Source organism: Botrytis fragariae, assembly GCF_013461495.1.
Source record: "Botrytis fragariae strain BVB16 chromosome Unknown tig00000797, whole genome shotgun sequence".
NCBI classification, from domain to species: Eukaryota; Fungi; Ascomycota; class Leotiomycetes; order Helotiales; family Sclerotiniaceae; genus Botrytis; species Botrytis fragariae.
The window spans coordinates 49,699-68,684 of NW_023501013.1; the positions used below are offsets into that span (position 1 = coordinate 49,699).

At 43.3% G+C, this 18,986-nt stretch overlaps 5 protein-coding genes across 5 annotated transcripts; 2 read left to right on the top strand and 3 right to left on the bottom strand.

Annotated features, from left to right (window-relative positions):
• Positions 1 to 847: 847 nt before the first annotated feature.
• Positions 848 to 2,460, top strand: Bfra_010390 (putative ring finger domain protein; the record flags this gene model as incomplete). Its single annotated transcript, XM_037340723.1, has 2 exons — positions 848 to 1,687; positions 1,762 to 2,460. The coding sequence occupies 2 exons, from the start codon at positions 848 to 850 to the stop codon at positions 2,458 to 2,460; spliced, it is 1,539 nt and encodes a 512-aa protein (XP_037186366.1).
• Positions 2,461 to 2,882: 422 nt separating this feature from the next.
• Bfra_010391 (putative fungal specific transcription protein) lies at positions 2,883 to 4,960 on the bottom strand (the record flags this gene model as incomplete). Its single annotated transcript, XM_037340724.1, has 7 exons — positions 2,883 to 2,932; positions 3,017 to 3,324; positions 3,395 to 3,630; positions 3,695 to 3,791; positions 3,887 to 3,922; positions 4,174 to 4,776; positions 4,836 to 4,960. The coding sequence occupies 7 exons, from the start codon at positions 4,958 to 4,960 to the stop codon at positions 2,883 to 2,885; spliced, it is 1,455 nt and encodes a 484-aa protein (XP_037186367.1).
• A 400-nt stretch (positions 4,961 to 5,360) lies between these two features.
• Positions 5,361 to 6,368, top strand: Bfra_010392 (putative short-chain dehydrogenase protein; the record flags this gene model as incomplete). Its single annotated transcript, XM_037340725.1, has 1 exon — positions 5,361 to 6,368. The coding sequence occupies one exon, from the start codon at positions 5,361 to 5,363 to the stop codon at positions 6,366 to 6,368; it is 1,008 nt and encodes a 335-aa protein (XP_037186368.1).
• Positions 6,369 to 6,711: 343 nt separating this feature from the next.
• On the bottom strand, positions 6,712 to 8,289 carry Bfra_010393 (uncharacterized protein; the record flags this gene model as incomplete). Its single annotated transcript, XM_037340726.1, has 1 exon — positions 6,712 to 8,289. The coding sequence occupies one exon, from the start codon at positions 8,287 to 8,289 to the stop codon at positions 6,712 to 6,714; it is 1,578 nt and encodes a 525-aa protein (XP_037186369.1).
• Positions 8,290 to 17,480: 9,191 nt separating this feature from the next.
• Bfra_010394 (putative ran1-like protein kinase protein) lies at positions 17,481 to 18,940 on the bottom strand (the record flags this gene model as incomplete). The annotated part of the gene is made up of 2 exons (XM_037340727.1): positions 17,481 to 18,142; positions 18,211 to 18,940. 2 exons carry the CDS (start codon positions 18,938 to 18,940, stop codon positions 17,481 to 17,483), a joined length of 1,392 nt encoding a protein of 463 aa, XP_037186370.1.
• Between the last annotated feature and the right edge of the window lie 46 nt (positions 18,941 to 18,986).

The window sequence follows — 18,986 nt, forward strand, 5'->3', positions numbered from 1 at the left end:
CGGTTGATGCCTATCAGTTACGGTAGCACATAAACACGATGGAACGTTTTCAACATCAATAAATCATGGTACACCGGTACATTTCACTTGAAAAGATCTCGATTCGAGGTGACCCTGTGAGCCTGCCTTGTTCTCATTTCACATTGGTGCTCCCGGTATTACCAAATTCATACACATACCGAGAAAGAGGACTTTACTGGTTCGCATTGATTAAAGATCCACCATGAAATTTCGAAATGCCTACCTACCTAGTAACTTTGGAGCTATAGTCAATAAAGATCTAAGCGATACTCTAGAGTGAGCCTCCCCCTGTTCTCTTTGATGAACCATATTATGCGTAGAAATAAGGAAGAGGCATAACGAATGTCAAATGTTATATTGATGGCTCTGAATATGATGTAAGAAGAATGAAAAAAAGTAAGATTGTAGTGAATAAAACGTGAAGTTGAATACGAGATAGCTAGCTAGTATATATACTCCGTAAAGAATATGCCGGCTCGCCGGGTGAGATCCTTCGGCTTTTGAACCTCCGAGACATATCAGAGAAAGGAAGGAAGGGGGTCTGGCCTTCTTATCTCATCGAATTGGTCTGAAGCGACAAGGCTGAGAATCTATTGTGGCTAGTAAAGGTCTACATGTGTGGCGTCATCAACAAACCGAGGATGCATCTTCATGCAACAGGAAGGCTACCTAATTTCACTCATTGTCACACAAACTTCTTTCCTCAGTACCGACACCTACGTTGATAGTATTCTTTAAGAATTTTCCGTTCATTTTTTGTCCCAGCAATGCGATAATACCCGTCCGTCTACTTTCCTTAATCACTGCGATCAGTAACTATTCCCGAATGTCCAAGATGGAATCAGCATATCCCAACCCCAGTCTTCAAAAGACGCAAGATAGAGGTGACCCAGAATGTCCTGAGCAATCGAGCCAGGAGTCTGTGGCAGCTCCAACGACCGCTAGCAATTCTCCTGAAACTCCCATGCCTATAGTCGAAGAATCAAACGAAGCTCATATATTAAATCAACCTCAATCTAACAACTCTACCCAGTCCAGCGATGCACGAGAAGATAAAGTGCCTTCTCCGGAGAGGGAAATACAGACCTGTTGGATATGCCAAATGGATGATACTGACGATGGGCCTCAAGCTTCACCGTGGCGATCACCGTGTCCTTGTTCTTTGCGAGCACACGAATCGTGTTTAATGGAATGGATTGCAGTATCTGCAGACAAGGAAATGGCACCCAAGATTGTCTGTCCAGTCTGCAAGTATCAACTCAAAATAGACCAGCCTAAAGATTATCTCGTCTTGACGGTCGACAAACTGCGACGTATGGCGGAGACAATGGTACTTCCTACGGCCGCCGGCGCATTGTTCAGTTGCTTTTACTCTGGATCTCTTCTGTTTGGCGTTAACAGCCTGGCGTTGGTATTTGGCGCAGATGAAGCCCGCGAGATGATTTTGACGCATTACGACGACTTCATAGATCGTCCTGTTCTTGGTGGTAGCATACACTTACCCATGAGACAGATGTTAACGAAATATTTATTTCCATTTCTCGGAGGTGGGTTCATGGCTGTACCAAGTTGGAGGGCAACAATAGGACTACCATTAATTGCACCAACCCTCCTATTATCACGGACAAGAATTGCGGATTCAGTTTTCAGTATAGTACCTGTTACTGTAGGTTAAGAATTCTTAGTTGCATTTAATGGGCAAAGTATGATTGAAGTCTCCGTTTGCTAACATGGCTCAAGTACTTTCTCTTTAGCCCCGATAGCAAGAGCATCACTTCTTGGCCTCCATCCCCGGGTCGCGCGTTCGTACTTGTTCCCTATGTCAGATTGGCATACAATACCCTCTACCGTCACATGTTTTCCGACTTGGAAAAGAAATGGGATTTGGCTGTTCAGCGTAAACCACGAGAAGGCGAAACTGCAGAACAAATCGCTGCGGAACAACGTAGAGGAGGAGAAGGCGATGGATTCTTAGCATTGGAAATGGAAATGGAGATCATTGATGAAGTTATGGACGAAGACGGAAACTTGGTTCCCCAAGATGGTGCACCTCTGGGTGATCGCAACCAGAATCAAAATGGCAATCAAGGTGGCCGACAAGGCGAAAACGGCAATCAAAATAATATGGGGGTCCGTCGAAATATTAGTACACACAGCTTGTCATTCCACTTTATGGGCGCAGTGCTATTTCCTGCAATATCAAGCATAATGGGCGATGCACTCAAATACGCATTGCCATCTATATGGGTGAAGGCGAGATGGGGAGGAAAGCCAGGGTTATTACAACAGAAATGGGCCAGAAGTTTAGTGGGAGGATGTCTATTCGTAGTTTTGAAAGACGTAGTCGTGTTGTATTGTAAGTGGAAGAAAGCGAGGAACTTTGGGAAGAAAAAAGTCCTAGAATTTGGAGGCAACAGAGGGAAGGGAAAGGCTGCGTGAAAATTAGGGGAGAGTGGTGTATGGATATGGTGTTAAGTGAACATAGTGGGGGATGCATCTCAATCGAGGACGGAACATCGTGGGTAGGAAAAACCTTATTTCCCCGCAGAAGAACGCATTGAGGCTGTTCAAAGTGTAATTTTATGACCATTGGATATACGTCCAACGAATGGATTTGGTTGGTTGCCAAATACAAATGGAGGCACTATTAAATCCATATCATATCATATACCCATTCCATCTAACTCGCCATTCCACTACTACCAAAAACAGTAGCTATCAAGTGTAGGCATTCTGGGGGGCTTTTGATTCCGAGACGATTGTATCACCTGCTTAAGCGACAGAATTATCCTCGCGATTCACGGGATTCTCAATTAGAGATCCTCTATTCCCAAATTCCCTGTCTGCATCCCTGATTTATCTCAATATCCATCCATCACCTCATGCGCCTCGAGTAATCGAAGATAAACACCTAAAACTCATCAACGCGAATTCCACGACATCACCCGAATTCGAAAGCAATCACCAGGGAAAAAAGGAAGAAGAAAAAACATACCAGCAACATTCCATCTCACATCTGCCTCCTCAAATCCCTTTCTCACGAGAACCACAATATCGTGGGAAGATGGATCTTTAGATCTTATCTGCTCAACACACATATGATAAGCGAAAAACAACCCCCATAGGGACATGCTCTTGGGATCGCGTCCCAAGAGAGAGTGTGGAGTGGACACATTTGCGATGATTCGTTGGGTTATGCGTTGGAGGAGTTGGGATTTACGTTCCGTGCGGTGCTGATGTAGAGGGGATGGAGGATTTGCTGGATGCGGAGAGAGAGATGATGTATGTAGGGCTAGAAGAGTGCTGGGTGGAGAGTTAGTCGGGGAGCATGGCTGGGACAGTGTGAAAGGATGGAAAAGAGAGATGAAAGTACCTGTAGATAAACGCAATGCGATTACAGTCAGGATTTTCCACATTCACCGAAGCCTCAAGCATAGAGGTTACCGTCCGATCTAATTGCATCCATAACTCATCATCATGAGATGAAGCACCAGAAACATGGTTGAGCACTTGACCCAATAATCTAGCAGCTTGACATATCAGAGCGAATTTACTCATGTGGCCTGTGGTTGGCGAGGATAAGGTAGAGTAACTGGAGGAATTGATGATCTGATAAAGCGGTGATAAGTAGGTTATGAAAATCGATGATTGTGTTTGAGGATAGACAACTCACACCTTGGTTCCATGCTTCGTCGTCGCATGGTAATGTATCGTCTAGGCTTGGATCGGAGGTTGCGAAGGGTCGCCCTGGTGATCCTATACTAACGAAACTGTGATGATGGTTAGTCCTGATTAGAAAGGGGTTCGAAGAATAAGACTGGATTTGTGGATTCTGAAAACGAAATCATGGGAGAGGATCACTAACCGATCCAGAATTACGATAGCCCACCAAACTCTTCTTCTGAAACATCGGAATGTCAGCAATCGTATATCAAGGAAAACAGATAGAGGAAATCAAAGAAATGAATGTGGATAGAATAAGTAGATCTAGGGTATAGATAAGATGAGATGCCCAAGCAAAGTTGAAGGTTGTGGAATGCAAAGCATGATAAGTGAGCCAACGATATTTACCTCTCCTCCAACTCCACCATTGTAAGAACCCTCATTACATTTAGCCTCTTATTACAATTTATCCCCAGAGCATATGCATACCGCGCACATGCTCCGATAGAAAGATACGCAGCAGGATAAATACCATGACCCATCTCATACAAGGCGATCAGGATTTCCGCTTGAAGAATGGGAAGAGAAGGAACATTTGAGGTTTCTACTTCAAGACAATAATGTTTTATGGCTTGATATAATGAAGTTTGAGGATTCCGTGGATTTGTGGGAGGCAATGTGGTGATTAGTTTGATAGAGAGAAGAAGGAGAATGGTTTCTGGACGGTTAGGAATGGTGGATTGACAGGGTAGATGGTAACTGTAGAAACGGGGCTTGGAAATAAAAGACATCCATGTGTGATCGTGGGAGAAGAACTCGGTAGCACACTGGTGGATAGAAGTGATGTCTCCTAGTAGATGGAGAATATGTCCCGGGATAGAATGACCAGGCTGAGGCATGTCGATTTGCCCTTGCTGTAAGATGTATGGATCCAGAAACAGCATTGCTGAGAAACTGATCGATTGAGCATCTACATGGTCATAATTTACTGGTATCTGAATATTATGCCATGGTTGCGTAGAGGTTAGCGTAGATGTAGGTACAAAATTGCAGGTCTGCTCTGGCGTGGAGTATTCGCATATTAGATCTCTCCTAATATACTACTGTTAACCGCAAAAAAGAACAATCGGAAAATAGGTACATGAATTTACCTCAAACATCCCGAACATTGTGGAAGTAATCTATCGCACTTCTTCTTCCGTATCCTGCATGAAATGCATACTTGGTCCGACGTCGGTGATTGGTCGGCGCTCGACCCATCACTGGGTGTTTGCATGGTGGGGAGGATATTTCAAGGAATACTAGTATCCTACAATAATTTCAGAGTACTAATGAGAGTGAATGAAGGAAACAATGTTTCGATAACCCAAGATGATGTGAAGGGGAGTGAGTGAAATGTGGAGTGGGTGCGCCGCCATTGTTGACCCACAATTCTGGTGAAGGAGCGTTCGGCTGGCGCCGCTTGTGCGCCGCCGCTTATGAATGCCACCCTGCGTCCTAGCGAACCCAATCGGCAAGAGCGGGACTCAGGGGCTCCATCGTGTAAATATGCCCGTGAAATTCATATATAAGTATAGAGCTATGGAGCATGTATTTTCTCTCATCTCATCATCAGTACCCTCCCTCTTTCCTCTTCTCCTACCAGCCATATTGTCAGATCCTCCACACTTTTCGCCATGAATCGTTACGTTGCATCTCATATCAATCCCCAGGGCCCTGGAGATGCTCGGCCAACCGCACTTCAGATTATTCAGGACGAATCAATGATCGGTAAACTGGCTGGAAAAGTCATCGTTCTCACTGGTTCAGCCTCCGGAATTGGTCTCGAAACGGCAAGAGCCTTGTCTGCCACGGGTGCTACTTTATTCCTTGCTGCCCGTGACATAAAGAAGGCTGAAACTTCTCTTGATGAAATCTTAGAGCCCGGTCGTGTTACACTTGTAGAGATGGACAATACTTCTTTTGCCAGTGTCAGAACTGCTGCAGCGTTTATTCTCGAGAAATCGAAAAATCGGGTCAATATACTCATAAACAACGCTGGTGTTATGGGCATTCAAGATCTCCAACTCACCGAAGACGGGCACGAAATTACCTTCGTCACCAATCATCTCAGTCATTTCCTTCTATTTCAACTTCTCAAGCCTGCCTTACTCCTTGGCTCCAGCCCAGGTTTTCATTCTCGCGTGGTGAATGTTTCCTCCGCCGGCCACCGAGTATGTGATCTTCCTGACAGCGACAACTATGACTTCCAAAAAGGAGGTTATGATTACGGAGTTGCATACGCCAATTCGAAACTCGCAAATATATACATGGCCAATGAAATAGATCGTCGTTATGGCCAACAGGGACTGCATGCAACAAGTCTCCACCCTGGTCCTATCGACACGAACATTAGTAAGCACCTGGGCAGTGAATGGGTGGCTCAAGTTATGGGTCATGAGAAAGTTCGTAATGTTCTGAAAAGTGCTGAGCAAGGAGCTGCAACAACTGTTATTGCGGCAGTTGGAAAAGACTGGGAGGGAAAGGGAGGAAAGTATTTGGAGAATTGTAGTGAAGCGGAACGGGGAAAGGATGACTATCAAACTTTCGGAAATGGATGGGTGAAGCAAACATATCATCCGGAAGATGAAGGGCGATTGTGGAGAGATTCATTGAAAATTGTCGGGGTCGAGGACGATATGTGAGGAGTGAATATTCCGGGTTTATTGTTGTCTAGTCATGTAAATTAGCCAAATGGATATCGTTGTTGAAGATATCACTTCTATTCAGCCGAACAGATCCAGATTCATATACCATCAACATAAAATAGGAAACTTGTTGTGAATAATTATATTGATTCAGATTGACTGATTCTTGTAATATTAGGACTAGTTACATGTAGATATCCAGAAGTCATTTCCTTGGGCTTGTATACATTAATAGTAAACATTAGACATTAGAAATTATTGGTATAACCCGATTTAGAACAATGCTTCTGTCGCAAAGATCGCTTTCAGAAGTTAGCATATGTTCTCCCCCCTTTCATAACTACTCCTTTAGCAATGAATCGTCCAATATCATCTCACACTCTAGTCCTACACGAATATATTCCTCTGAAGAAGCTAGAGAGGAGGCGACTGAAGCAACAGGATGTCCCCTAGCTACCGCCTCTGCCGCCTTAGCTACTCTTGCCGCCTCTGCCGCCTCTGCGTTTTTTACCCCCTGAATCTCAACAGCTTTCTCTATCTTGGCCTTCAACTCGAAACTCTCCTTCGACTTTGTCTCAAGTACAGTCTCGATGAACTCCACATTCAGCTCGGTACTATCATATTTCAAGCTGGGACAACACTGAACAAGGGCTGAAGTAGGAAAGTAGGTTTTGAAAGTGTAAGTCTGCTTCATCTTCTTTCGCTTTCGTTCGTCTGCAGGGATGGGGGTGTGGCGGTCTTTGATAAATTGAGACATGTATTGGACAGGCACACTATCCTGAACCCTAGTCCCATCGTATAGAGTTCTTTTCGTTTTTTCCAAAAAAGTTCCAAATGGGTCGCTAGTTCCTTCCCTATCCATCTTTTTGGCCTTGTCTCTGACACCTTTTGGTTGGCTCTGCAGCCATACGTACTGAGCATCGCCAACTGGAACCCTACGCTTCTGCTCCTTGGTGACCTGAAAACTCCAAGTGTTATTGTTCTTTTCTACTCTGGTCAAGGTATAGAGATGACGAGAGTTATATGGCTTAGGTTCGAATTTAGCACTGTAGTCACGTTCCTGTGCCTCAGTAGGAGATTGCAGTACCATAGCCTCCATCATCCTCAGGCGATCCTCAGATAGAACCTTCTCAGTGGTAGTCTTTTCCGTTGAAGTATTTTTGTTCCCAATTCTTGTGGTTGAACCTTTCTGAGGTAAAGGCAACGCAGCCAAATGCTTCACATTGGTCGCCTTTCTCTGACCCCCCGAAGTTATTCTTGTATTATTTTGGCTCGCAGCGGCGTCGATGGCTTTAGTGTTCGAGGATTGGGCTGTATGACTTCCGTTGACATTTTCGTTGGTTGTTTCAATCTTCTTTTCGACAGAACGTTTCTTTGCGCGGGTCATTTTCATTCCACACAAGTCGTCGGTATCTGGAATGATGTTGTTCTCATCTAAATCGTCATCGAATAGTCCGGCTTTCTTTTTGGGTCTCTTTGCCGAGTGTGAGGCTCCAGTTTGGTGAGATTCATCATTGCCCGACTCTCGTTTCTTGGACTTGGTGTTCGAGTTGGCGTTTTTTGCTGCGTGTGATGATCCGACTTGATGAGGTTCATCAAGATCCATCTTTTTCTTGAGTTTATTGGACTCATCATTTCTTGTAACCATTGGTGGTAAGGTATCAGGAATGCCCGAGCCTGCGGCTGCTGTAGATGATCCAGAAACCGGATCTATGGTTGTCAAAGTTTGATTGGAATCGGAGCCGTTTGTAGCTGGGTTGGATGAACCGAAAGTTGGTGATTCAGTTGGTGTACACATGCCCTGGGTGGTTTTTGAAAGGGATGATTGTGATAATGAGTGGATAGACTCGGAGTCTCCTGTGGTAGATTCTGCAGACGGACCTGGAGAAGCGCCTGGCGATGACAGCGGTGACAACATCTTGGAATGCTGTGAGACAGAGGTAATTGGTGGCGTAACTGGCAGAGTACGATATGTGTCTTGGTTATTCGTATTTGTTTTATACTTTTTACTATATTCGAGGTTGTTATGCTATTCGAGGTTGTTATGCTATTCGAAGTTGCTATGCGATTCGAAGTTGTTGTGTTATTCGTAGTTGATATTTTACTCGTAGCTATTGTGTCGTCACGGAGTTGATTCTGTATCGTTTCGGGGAAAAAAAGGGTAGCGGTGACGTAATTGCCGAATTAACAAACCACGAAGATGCTTCTGAATAGAAACACAACTTGCAGATAGATTGTAGTTCGGATCGTTAAATGGTAAACCGCGTACTGTTTGTATAGATGGGGACGAGTGAAGTAAGATGTGAAGGATTTTTCAGTGCAATGGAGTAGAAGCGGTGCTCCAAATTGGAGGCACCGCCTAGAAGGAAGTTGCACAAATTTGGGCTAGATATGATTGAGACTAGGCCCTCGTTGTTGTCCCGGTGTATGATCTGATATACATGAAAAGTCCTGCAAATTTTCAATGGAAGGCAGATTTTGATGCTGAGAGAAAGGTTTTTTGTGATTATTGCTGTGTGGAGGGGAATTTTTTTGGAATCGGGTCTTGCAATCCGCGCTGCGCTAATGATGAGCCGGTGAATACCTTGGTGTCAAATATGCCAGATTCGATAGTGCCCTTCGGATTCTGCAGAACTCCGGCTAACCTCGGAAAATCAAACATACTCACATTTTAGACGGCATTTGGGTTTTCACTGATCATACGTAGTGAGAGGGGGAGCTTGGATAGGTCATGGTCACGAAGGAGCAGATCACGAAGGAGCAGATCACGAGGTGGGGTTCTAAGGTAATAATATATAAAATATGTAGCATTATACTCACGATAAGATGAAGAGACCTTTGGTAGAATTGTTACAGTGCCCAGACATACGGAACAAGCAATAAGATACTGTAGAGGTACCATACGACGAATGAGTATAGTTCATTGATGGTACTCTGTGTTTTCCAAAGTGCTAAAAGTCCCTTCATCGACAATCTCGACAGGTGTTCATCTACATCATCATCCCCATCATCATTGTATTGATCGGCAAAAGGCCTGAGCTTCAAACCGAACAAAAAGTGGCATGCCCAACCATGCGAAGAGGACCATATATCAAAGACGCCGAGTTTTTGTTACTATGTAACAACATTAACATCATTGCAAATATAATTTTACATGCGACTTTCATTCAAGAGTTTGTAACAAATTCTGTGAAAAAAATCGGTTTAGAATACCCACTTCTTGATATTCCTATTAGATATTAAATATAGAAAAGAGCATACATCTCGAGTATTCCTTTTTCTTCTTCGCCAAGAGCTGATGTACGGGGCATGCATTAGCGAAACTGGCCTTGATGCCTCATCAATACTGTAATGAAGTTTGTTTCAAAAGTCAAGCATCTGTGAATCGCATGTTTGAAATGAATAAAAAGGGACCTTCTCTCTACCGTGGCTATTTTATTCAACGCTGTATAAAGTACAACAGATGGCGGGTGAACACCTGAATCATTGCCTTGAAAAATTCAGTGATCTATTAAAAGCCTGATCAGTGACGATCTTTAACAAGCAAGCATCGACGATAATATAAAATGTCAACGAGGACTAAGAACAATAGATCTAGTGTACAAACTAGATAACACACATATAAGAGGACTGCGCTCACTTTTTTAAAGAGCAATTCCTTCTTCGTCTCTCCACATCATTGATTGTTTTTATTCTCTACCAATAATTTAACACGTCAAAAATAGCGCCCTAAAGAGCATTTCAGTTCCGACATTGATATGGTCTGAGATGTAAACATTTTATGCACGGCAAGAGTGTCCGTAATCTCTTGACCATATGGCAACAGAATGTAATGCAATGAAATCATCCAGAACAGAGAACGAAACCATCAGTCATTGAGACAATATTTATCGATATGACAGATAACCAAATCACTTTGACGACAAAGTTTCGAAGAAAAACAAAACTATCATCGGCGAGGCAGGAGCTTCCTTGACCTTCGATCAAATAACTACCGGACGCTGCGCAATAAAATCTACAAAGACGCGAATAGAAGCCATCACTCATTGCGACGATATTAATGGCTTTTCTTTGCTAGGAGGAAGAGTTCATGGGATTTTCAAGTCGGTAATGAGAAAGGGAGAAAGGGGGAGAAAATCATGCGTGTGTATCGAGCACGCAGCCCTGCCAAGCATCTGGCACTTATGTACACTCTTAATCAAAGGTGTATAGTCTTACACAGATGCACCTAGTGTTCAACGGTTATCCAACTGATTTAAGACGCAAGGCACGCTTGAATTACCACGGTCGACTTATAACAACATAACATAACAAGAATTGCGACGCTTTCCCACTAGGGCTAAATCACATGCTCTCAACTTCATGCGAGCAATCCATACATGGTCCCATTTATTTGCGACGAGATGAATCTCGAGTCGGAGCGGAAAACCAGTCTTCAGTTATGCGCTGACTGCAGAAAGCATAAAGACGTTGTTCCCCAAGCATTGTTTCGGGTAACAAAGCCGGACTTCTGCAGTATTACCAGAGAACGAATCGGACACTTCGTCAGCTCATCGTCGATTGTTACTTTTTTTGGGTGTTAATAGTTTGACGTAGTGACTGCAATAAAGTTATTGTTGTTGCAGTATGGAGTATTCATGGGTGGGTGGTACGCGACGAATGCTTTGTTTTGATTACATACCGCTTTGCATGGATTACCAACAATATCGATAACCTTGCGAGAGTGAATGAACTCGAGTACCAGTACCTCGAGAACTCAGTGCTGCGGTTGCACCATACCCCTTTGGCCTGTATGACGGAGCACAACGCGTCAATAAAACAATCGCTATTGCAGTAGCAGTATGCGGACATTCCATGTTGTACGAGTATTGTATGGTTAGGAATCCTCGAAGATACTTCCGTTTGCATCCTCCCCACAATCCTCATGTCTCTTTAATGTCCTCACGATTCACGAATGATCGAATACGGAAAGAAATGCAGAATTGACAGCTATCAATTAATTGATGGCCAGCCAGTGTTTGTCGGTTGAACTTTTCCTTTCATTATCGATATCAACGTTTCGTGTTTCGTCGCGTTTTGGTCGCAAGGAGAACCGTGAGCGGCTACGGTTACCACTTTAAAAAAATCCCAGCACCCTTGACCATCATCCATCCACCATAACCACACATACACGATACACCACACACCGCACCTCCATCTTTTCTGCAAGAACACTTCATCTTTCTTTCATGGCTGCATGATATGCTTGCATCTATACCAGTCATCCATGGTACGTACTGTACTCACGACGCCAACGATTCGATGGTAATCTTCCACGGGACTCCCGGTTTCCGATACTGTGGGATGCTGTACGCTTCGACAAGCATTGCCTAATGGTCAGACGAGAGTCAATGTAAGATGTAAGATGCGAGTCCAGCTTGCAGCATCTCACGTTATTCCACAACCACATCAGTTTTCAGCCTAATGCGTGCGTCTCTATTGAATCTAGATTGTTAGTTCTGGCAAGCCGGTACAGCTCAAGTTGGAAGTCCACAAATGTGCTCGGGTAGGTATCAAAAGAACAGACTGGTGCGGATCTTGCATCCTTTGCCTGCTTCGTAGCAGACTAAAATACCGTGTTTACGCATGTGTAAGTTCGAAATTGCGGTGAAGATAATCCTCATTTCGAATCGCAGAATTGGCTACATCAGAACCTAAGATGGATACGCCAGAACTACCCTGCTTTCAAAATTCTGTAACAAATTGACCCTCAAATATTTCGAATCAATGCCTGGATACAAGATTTGGTTAGCTTATAATTAGTATTCAAAATTTATCATCTTGATAATATAATTTTGATTGCTATCGAAATCCAAATGAAGGCATCCTTGAAAGGGTTGTGATTTTAGCGATTTAGCAAAAGAACCAGTTCAATCTTGATGTCAAAACTGCTGGGCTTGGGAGTTTAATTTCTTTGATCTACAAGACAAGTGAATCTTTGATTATTGGGTGGGCATAGTTATTATGTTCTGCGTCAAAATATCTTCAAAAATGTAGTCACAAAGAAGTTTTTGGCACATTTGAGAATATTCAGAGGTATGTTTATATGCCATGATTTCGAATTGGGTAATATTGCTATATTAAACACGCTCCTAGGCGTGAAGTATGCTCTCCTGCGGCTTATTCAAGTCATAGCTGTCACTTCCAGCTCAATCTGCTGGCCTCTCGAGTTTGAGGTTAAAGAATATCCTTATGTGTGAGGTTTAGGATGCAGGCCCTCTAAACACCAGATAATCTAATGGAACTGAAGATATTGATTTCGTGGAGTGGTATCTTTATAAAGTGTTTTTATATACTCTGTACTTTAAGGTTCTCAATCTCGGCTTTTGACTATTTGAGCTTTTTCTTGCTTCTTCTGGTAAAGTTTTGAGTCCTGAACACATGGTATTTTTTGATTTGCAGAGATGGAGTTGGGCTTGCATTATTTATGGCCCGTTTCTTGGGTACCAGTAGTGTTATTGCCATGGAAACAAACAGACATATTCCCAATGCTTTTACTGAGACCTTCAAGAACAAAGACGTAAATAACATGCCTATCCTGCATGCTAAAGTGCTGGTACCTCCTAACGCTTCTTCTATTGGACAAGATCATGCATGTCTGACTTTTTCAAAGAGCCCCGGTCGTTGATCTAGGGGCCGTCAGAGAGATATGCTTAAAGTGAGAGACGGCTCAACTGATCAGCCTCTCCACTTTGGGAATCACTTTTGTGGTTAGTTGGAGAGACTGGGAGCCAATCAGGCTATTGCCAATTTCATTATCTAGTTTTGTTGCACATCTCAACAATTTCCACATGAACTGACCTGAGAAGAAGTATCTATTGAATCGGAGATTCAAATAAATACAGGTCATTTTCATTGGCAGCGGCGACCTCCGTCCGATCTGTGATGACTCCAGAAAAAATGGACTGCTTTGACCTACATGTTACATCATTGTAAAATTTTGAGTTCTCGAACAAAGCTCTGGCGTGTGAGGAAAGGTTCGTGCGATCGTCTTTGCACTATTAAGGTTTCGGTTTATCTAGCATTAGGGGATCCAGTCTCGGATATGTAGGGGTTTAGACACGCTGAGAGCGTGAGATTCATGCGTATCTACACCTCTCATACAAAATGCCTCAGGTGGACTCGAGAAGTGTGAATACTGAACTCGAGACCGCCCGGACTGTACAGAAATCCTGGACTTCTGTCCCATTTTACCCGATCCAACGATGAATGTAGTTTTTGCTACTGGTTGGTCGTATATGAGAAATCTATCCGTTCTTCCGTAGGGCTGGATCCACCCCAAATATTGACCGAGAGAGCGCTCTGAGCACTTAGAAGAATCTTGATGATGTGCACTACGCTTCATGATGTTACGAACAGCGACCAAACCTGGAATGGGTGGATCAATAATGATAAACTTGACTTTTCAAACTAAGCTTGCAGGCAAGCGTAGGAAAAGAGGCTGGAATTCTGTATAGTGCGTTCTCATACTCGGCAGTAATATGTATATGTCTGCCATGACATTGCCACACCGAGCATAAGTCCACACACAGTGTGATATTTATACTACGCGGAAGATAGAGCACTTCGATATAATGGAGAATTCGCGTGGTAACAGTGTATATCCTAGATCACAGATCAAAATTCAGTAGATTTGCCGATCTTAAGCGATATAATAGTTGAACTGTAGGCAACTAACTCATGGTAAATTACGCTCGTTCTACGGAATACATTCAATATTCCGTTTTCACTGATGAGTATGGGAGTAAAATAGCTTCGATAAACATGATACTAGAATAGTATGCTACTATATCAAAGCAATCTGAAATCCAAGAGTCTACTAAACGAGCTGATCTAGTACTGCTGCATTAAAAATGCAGATGAGCTAGTCTAGACTGTCCTCTGGACTTTGTAATTGAATGATGGTGCATGTAATACACATATTTCTATGAAAAAGGGTGAAAAAGGACGAAGAAAAAAGCGTCTCTTCGAGTTTCCAACTGGACCGCATCTCCTATAACATGAACGTATTGGTCAGTTTGGCTAAATATAGGGTTGTGAATACTCTTATGATCCAGAAGATTGAACTACCCCCGCTCGCTAAGATTTAAGAACACAAATTATGTCACATGCACAACTTCGCTTCTTGCTGTAGTCTTTCAACACATCAATCTAGAATTCTGGACTGCCCATCACATGACAGAAAACTCCGGCAACTGCTTGTTGACGGAGTATTCTAGACTTAACCAATTGTAGGTCGCGAAATTCGGAGGATATAAATTTGTTGCACATCTTCAAATGTCTCAAACTGAATAACTCATAATTCACTCCAAGATTGGCTCGTATTGTAACCCGTATCGCCTCCAATGGTCAATCACTAAGCTTTGGAGTTAGAAGATTGCTCAAAGTATGTTGGGAAAGTGTAAAAGGAATTAAGGCTTTTATGACTTCAGCCAAGAAATGCGCTCGGTCAAGTTTTGTCCTGGGTAAGTCTGTCTGAACTTCAATCAACATCTTGGATCACTTGTAATCAAGGAAATAATTATTCCTTCGTTGAAACGATACTTTCCGGCTATGTACACCATAGCCATGATCATTTCCTTGTATCGAGATGATAGAACAGACTTCTTTCAAGATTCTAATACTAGGAACCCTCGAAGCTACTCTGTGTATGTCCAAAGGTTAATCCTATATTTGCTCCCTCCACCCAGGATATGATTATTACGCTCGCTAGACTATTGTCATAACAACCAAGGGACCATCTCGAAGGTCTATTCGAATTCAAGACTATCTAGACACCATCGCAGACTCATCGACCATCCAAGCGCGCCTCAATTGGGAAATATCAAGTCTTGTCTAAGCAAATCACTGAAAATGGAAATCTGTATAACTTGCAGATTCAAGAAGCTGTCGAATATCAAAAGCGCAGATCCATATGATAGCGAGAAAAAATGCTGGTTTTTGTGGAGCCTTAGCACTGTTGATAGGAATATTTCGGTATGTCCTCGAATTTGCAAATATTGCCTGAAAAGTTGGAACTCATTGATGAAACCAAATATAGAAGGATTCAATTATATATTACCATCAAGTTGATCGTTGATGAGTTGTGGATTAAGGTTGTATCACTGCCATTCATCCGGATGTGGCGTCGCAGAATGACGGGCATGAACCCTAAGAAATTCCCAAGAACAAGAAGTAGCTAGCTCCGAGTCCAAACTTCCAGAGCTGGCTCGGTCATACGATCCAATCACATCGTTATCGCTCCTCGCTTATCAATTTTGGTCACAATGAGAATATCATTTCTCAATACTGTTAGAAGAATGATCGTCAGAAGAATCCAGACTCAGATTGGTGTCACACTGACAGACGGCATTTATTAACTTTCTATGTTTATGTCTTGGTAAAGCCGAGGAATATTCGTGACATTCACGGTATCCAATTCAAGATATGCAACAAGATTGGGTTGAATCACGTGAGTCAACACACTAGTTGCTTAGAGAGGCTTGGCATTCAACATAATTATGTCTTGGTTTTCAGCGCACGAGAGATTGCGTTCAATTTTTGAGTCTGATATTCATTGACAAGACTTCATATTAATATACATCTGATTAGTCGTAGTCTGGCTATAATGACTGATGGTTAGTTAGTGCACTGATACCAGTCTCGCGTCATCGTCCACGCTGCGGATATCTAATTATTAATCATCTTTCTCCTTATTCCCTAACTCCAAATGCATCGTCTTATTTCCATTCTCATTGTACCTGTCCTAGCTTTCCTTTCATGCTTCGGGGATAAAAGATCTCGATGCATCAAAAGGTCCGGTCCGATGATGTTAATGCAAGACGGTCGGATAAGGAGTTTTAACAAGCGTCAGATATGCTACAATAACATCTAAGCACTGCTGAACTGAACAATGCATCTTTCAATATAGCTACGACTACGTACTCGTAGCAGAGCACAGATGAATGCGGGGAATTTAGCGGCTTCGCTTCACTAAGAAAGGGGGCACTGACAGCACGTGCATTTTGGGGATAGTCGACAGATCAGCAAACGCCAGTGAGTGGCCGGGTGAAACTTACATGATAGTCCTCGCCACAAACAGAATACTCGTATCTTATTGGTCAGCCACCAAAGCATCATCTGACCCTCCCGAGCGCAGAAGCGTGCACCTCGAAGGAATCAAGGCGAACGGTGGCTTGGAATGAATCACCACACACTATCGTGATCCCAGTCACCGCATATCCATGCCCAGACACTTAATCTAGGCTCATGCATGTTCTCCCGTCTCTTTCGTATGTGATAGTCATTTCCATTGTGGTTCGTGAATTTGTAGGCGGGACGGGTAACTCTGGCTCTCAAGACAAGCATTTGGAGTGTTGTATTTCCACTTCTGATATTAATGCCGAGCATATCGAATGTCCGTTTTTATTTCGAGTGAGCACAGGTGCAAGATGCAATGTTAGAACCACACATGCAAGCAACAAATCTAATTTGTCAAAGATTGCTGTACTATTCTAACTATTGGTATAGCGATGACTCCGTCCGACGCATTGGATGCTGTTTCGATGTACATGTACATTATACCTATTCCTCTTTCCCAACCCCGTCTTATTCCTAAAACCCGACCGCTTATTTACAAGTGGTCTTTAACGTATTTTATTGCCATGGAAGCTTGTCTAGCCAAACAAACATGAAAATTCCATCCTTCTACCGTCCTATGCGTTGGAATGTTCCGCCCAAAGGGTATAAAGCGAAAGTACCATATAGGTCAAAAGAAAATCCTGTAACTCCAAAAAATGTATCATGACAAAAAGCACCACAACTCCCAGTGAATCGGTATGCTGCCGCCGCCATGCTTGTCCTGCCTGCCCTGAACGCCTGGTTGGCACCTGCACCAAAGACCCGAGGTCAAAATTCCAACATTTCTTCGTTTTAATCATGCAATGACCGGGTTCTGACCTCTAAGCAGCCCGGTCGAAAAAAAACTATACAATGAATTCCAAAATTAAGGTCGAAAAAAAATAAAATAAGAGACTTTTAAGAAAGAAAGAGAATTCCCAATGGATTCTGCGCATTGCACAGCCAATCCGTTCAAAACTTCCGTGGAAAAGGTGCTCCGATTTTTGGATAAGTTGAAGATGATTGAGAAGGCCCTTGAGAACCCGAAGGTGTTGGTAGTCCATCAAAATAAACATGCCCATCGGCAAGAACATCGTGATTTTCGTGACCACGGCTGTTAGAATCTAGAAAAGAATTGCCGGTGCTGCATAATGACCGAGTTGAATTAGTGACGCCATTGAGAGTGCTGGTACACCCATCGTCGGTATAAATAGCAGAGTCGCGAGACGAAGATGAGGATCGGAATGGACTTGCGACACACGGAGACGAGGTGGAGTACCCAGAGTCATTGGTTAAATTGCCAACGATTGGTGTTGGTGTACGACCAGATCCTTGGGAAGAGGAAGCGTAAAAACCTGGCAATTGTTGTATTCTTAATCTCAGCTCTGGAACTGTGATACGGAGATCCGGGTCCTGTTGAAAAATCATTTGTAAAATGAGATTAAGCTCGTCCGATGGGTTCAAGATAGTTTTCAGAAAATCTGGATTCTTGAGAAAAGCATTATACGTGGCATCATCCCATGAGGCTTGTCTCCAAGGATTTCTTCCAAAGGTGAGGTTGACTAAGATCACTCCGAGAGACCAGACATCGTTTGGGGCACATCTGTATGGCTTATATGATTGCTCTAGACACTCTGACAGTGGAACCAGTTAGTATGTGAAGGGTGATGGGGGATTGGGAAGTAGAATGAATAGTGCCTACCTGGAGACATGTAGAATGTAGATCCGCATGCGTGATCGCGAGATGTTGGTTCCTGAGTGGCCAATCCAAAGTCTGCTAGGCAGACGGTATGACCGGAATTGGCGACCAGAATGTTCTCAGGCTTGAGATCCCTATGGTATATTCCAAGGCGGTGGCAATGTTCCGTGGCATCCAAGATTTGGAGGAAGATGCTCCGGATTAGAGCATCATGACCTACATATCTACCACCCTCGGTAATATTTGAAAAAAGATCTCCTTCTTGGTAGTAGTCCAGGATAACATAGGTGCAGTCCGGGTCATCGAGAATCTTGTACATCGAGACTATGTTAGGATGCGCGGAAGCACTCCAGTGCAGGGCTATTTCTCTTGATTGATAAAGTCGTTGTCTTGCGTCCAAGGGCTGCCCATAGGCATTTCTTTTGTTGAGCGCCTTTACGGCATACTCTTTTCCAGTGGATAAATCCTGAGCATAATATACAGTTCCGTAGGCTCCTGAGCCTAACACTCGTGACAACAATAGAGTTTCTCCGAGTATTGTACCTATCCTATGATCCTGGGGCATCGCAAATGATAGTGGTGATGGAGGTGGGGTTGGATATGTATGGTGAGATGAGAATGGTGTATGATAAGGGTTGACCTGAGATGGTGGATATTGGTGATGAGGGTTGCCTTGAAAAGCAACTTTGGTTGGTGGGAAACATGGTGGTAACTCCCTATTATAATCCAACATGGCAGAAAGTGAAGAAGGAAAAAGGAAACGACCTGGATATCAATGG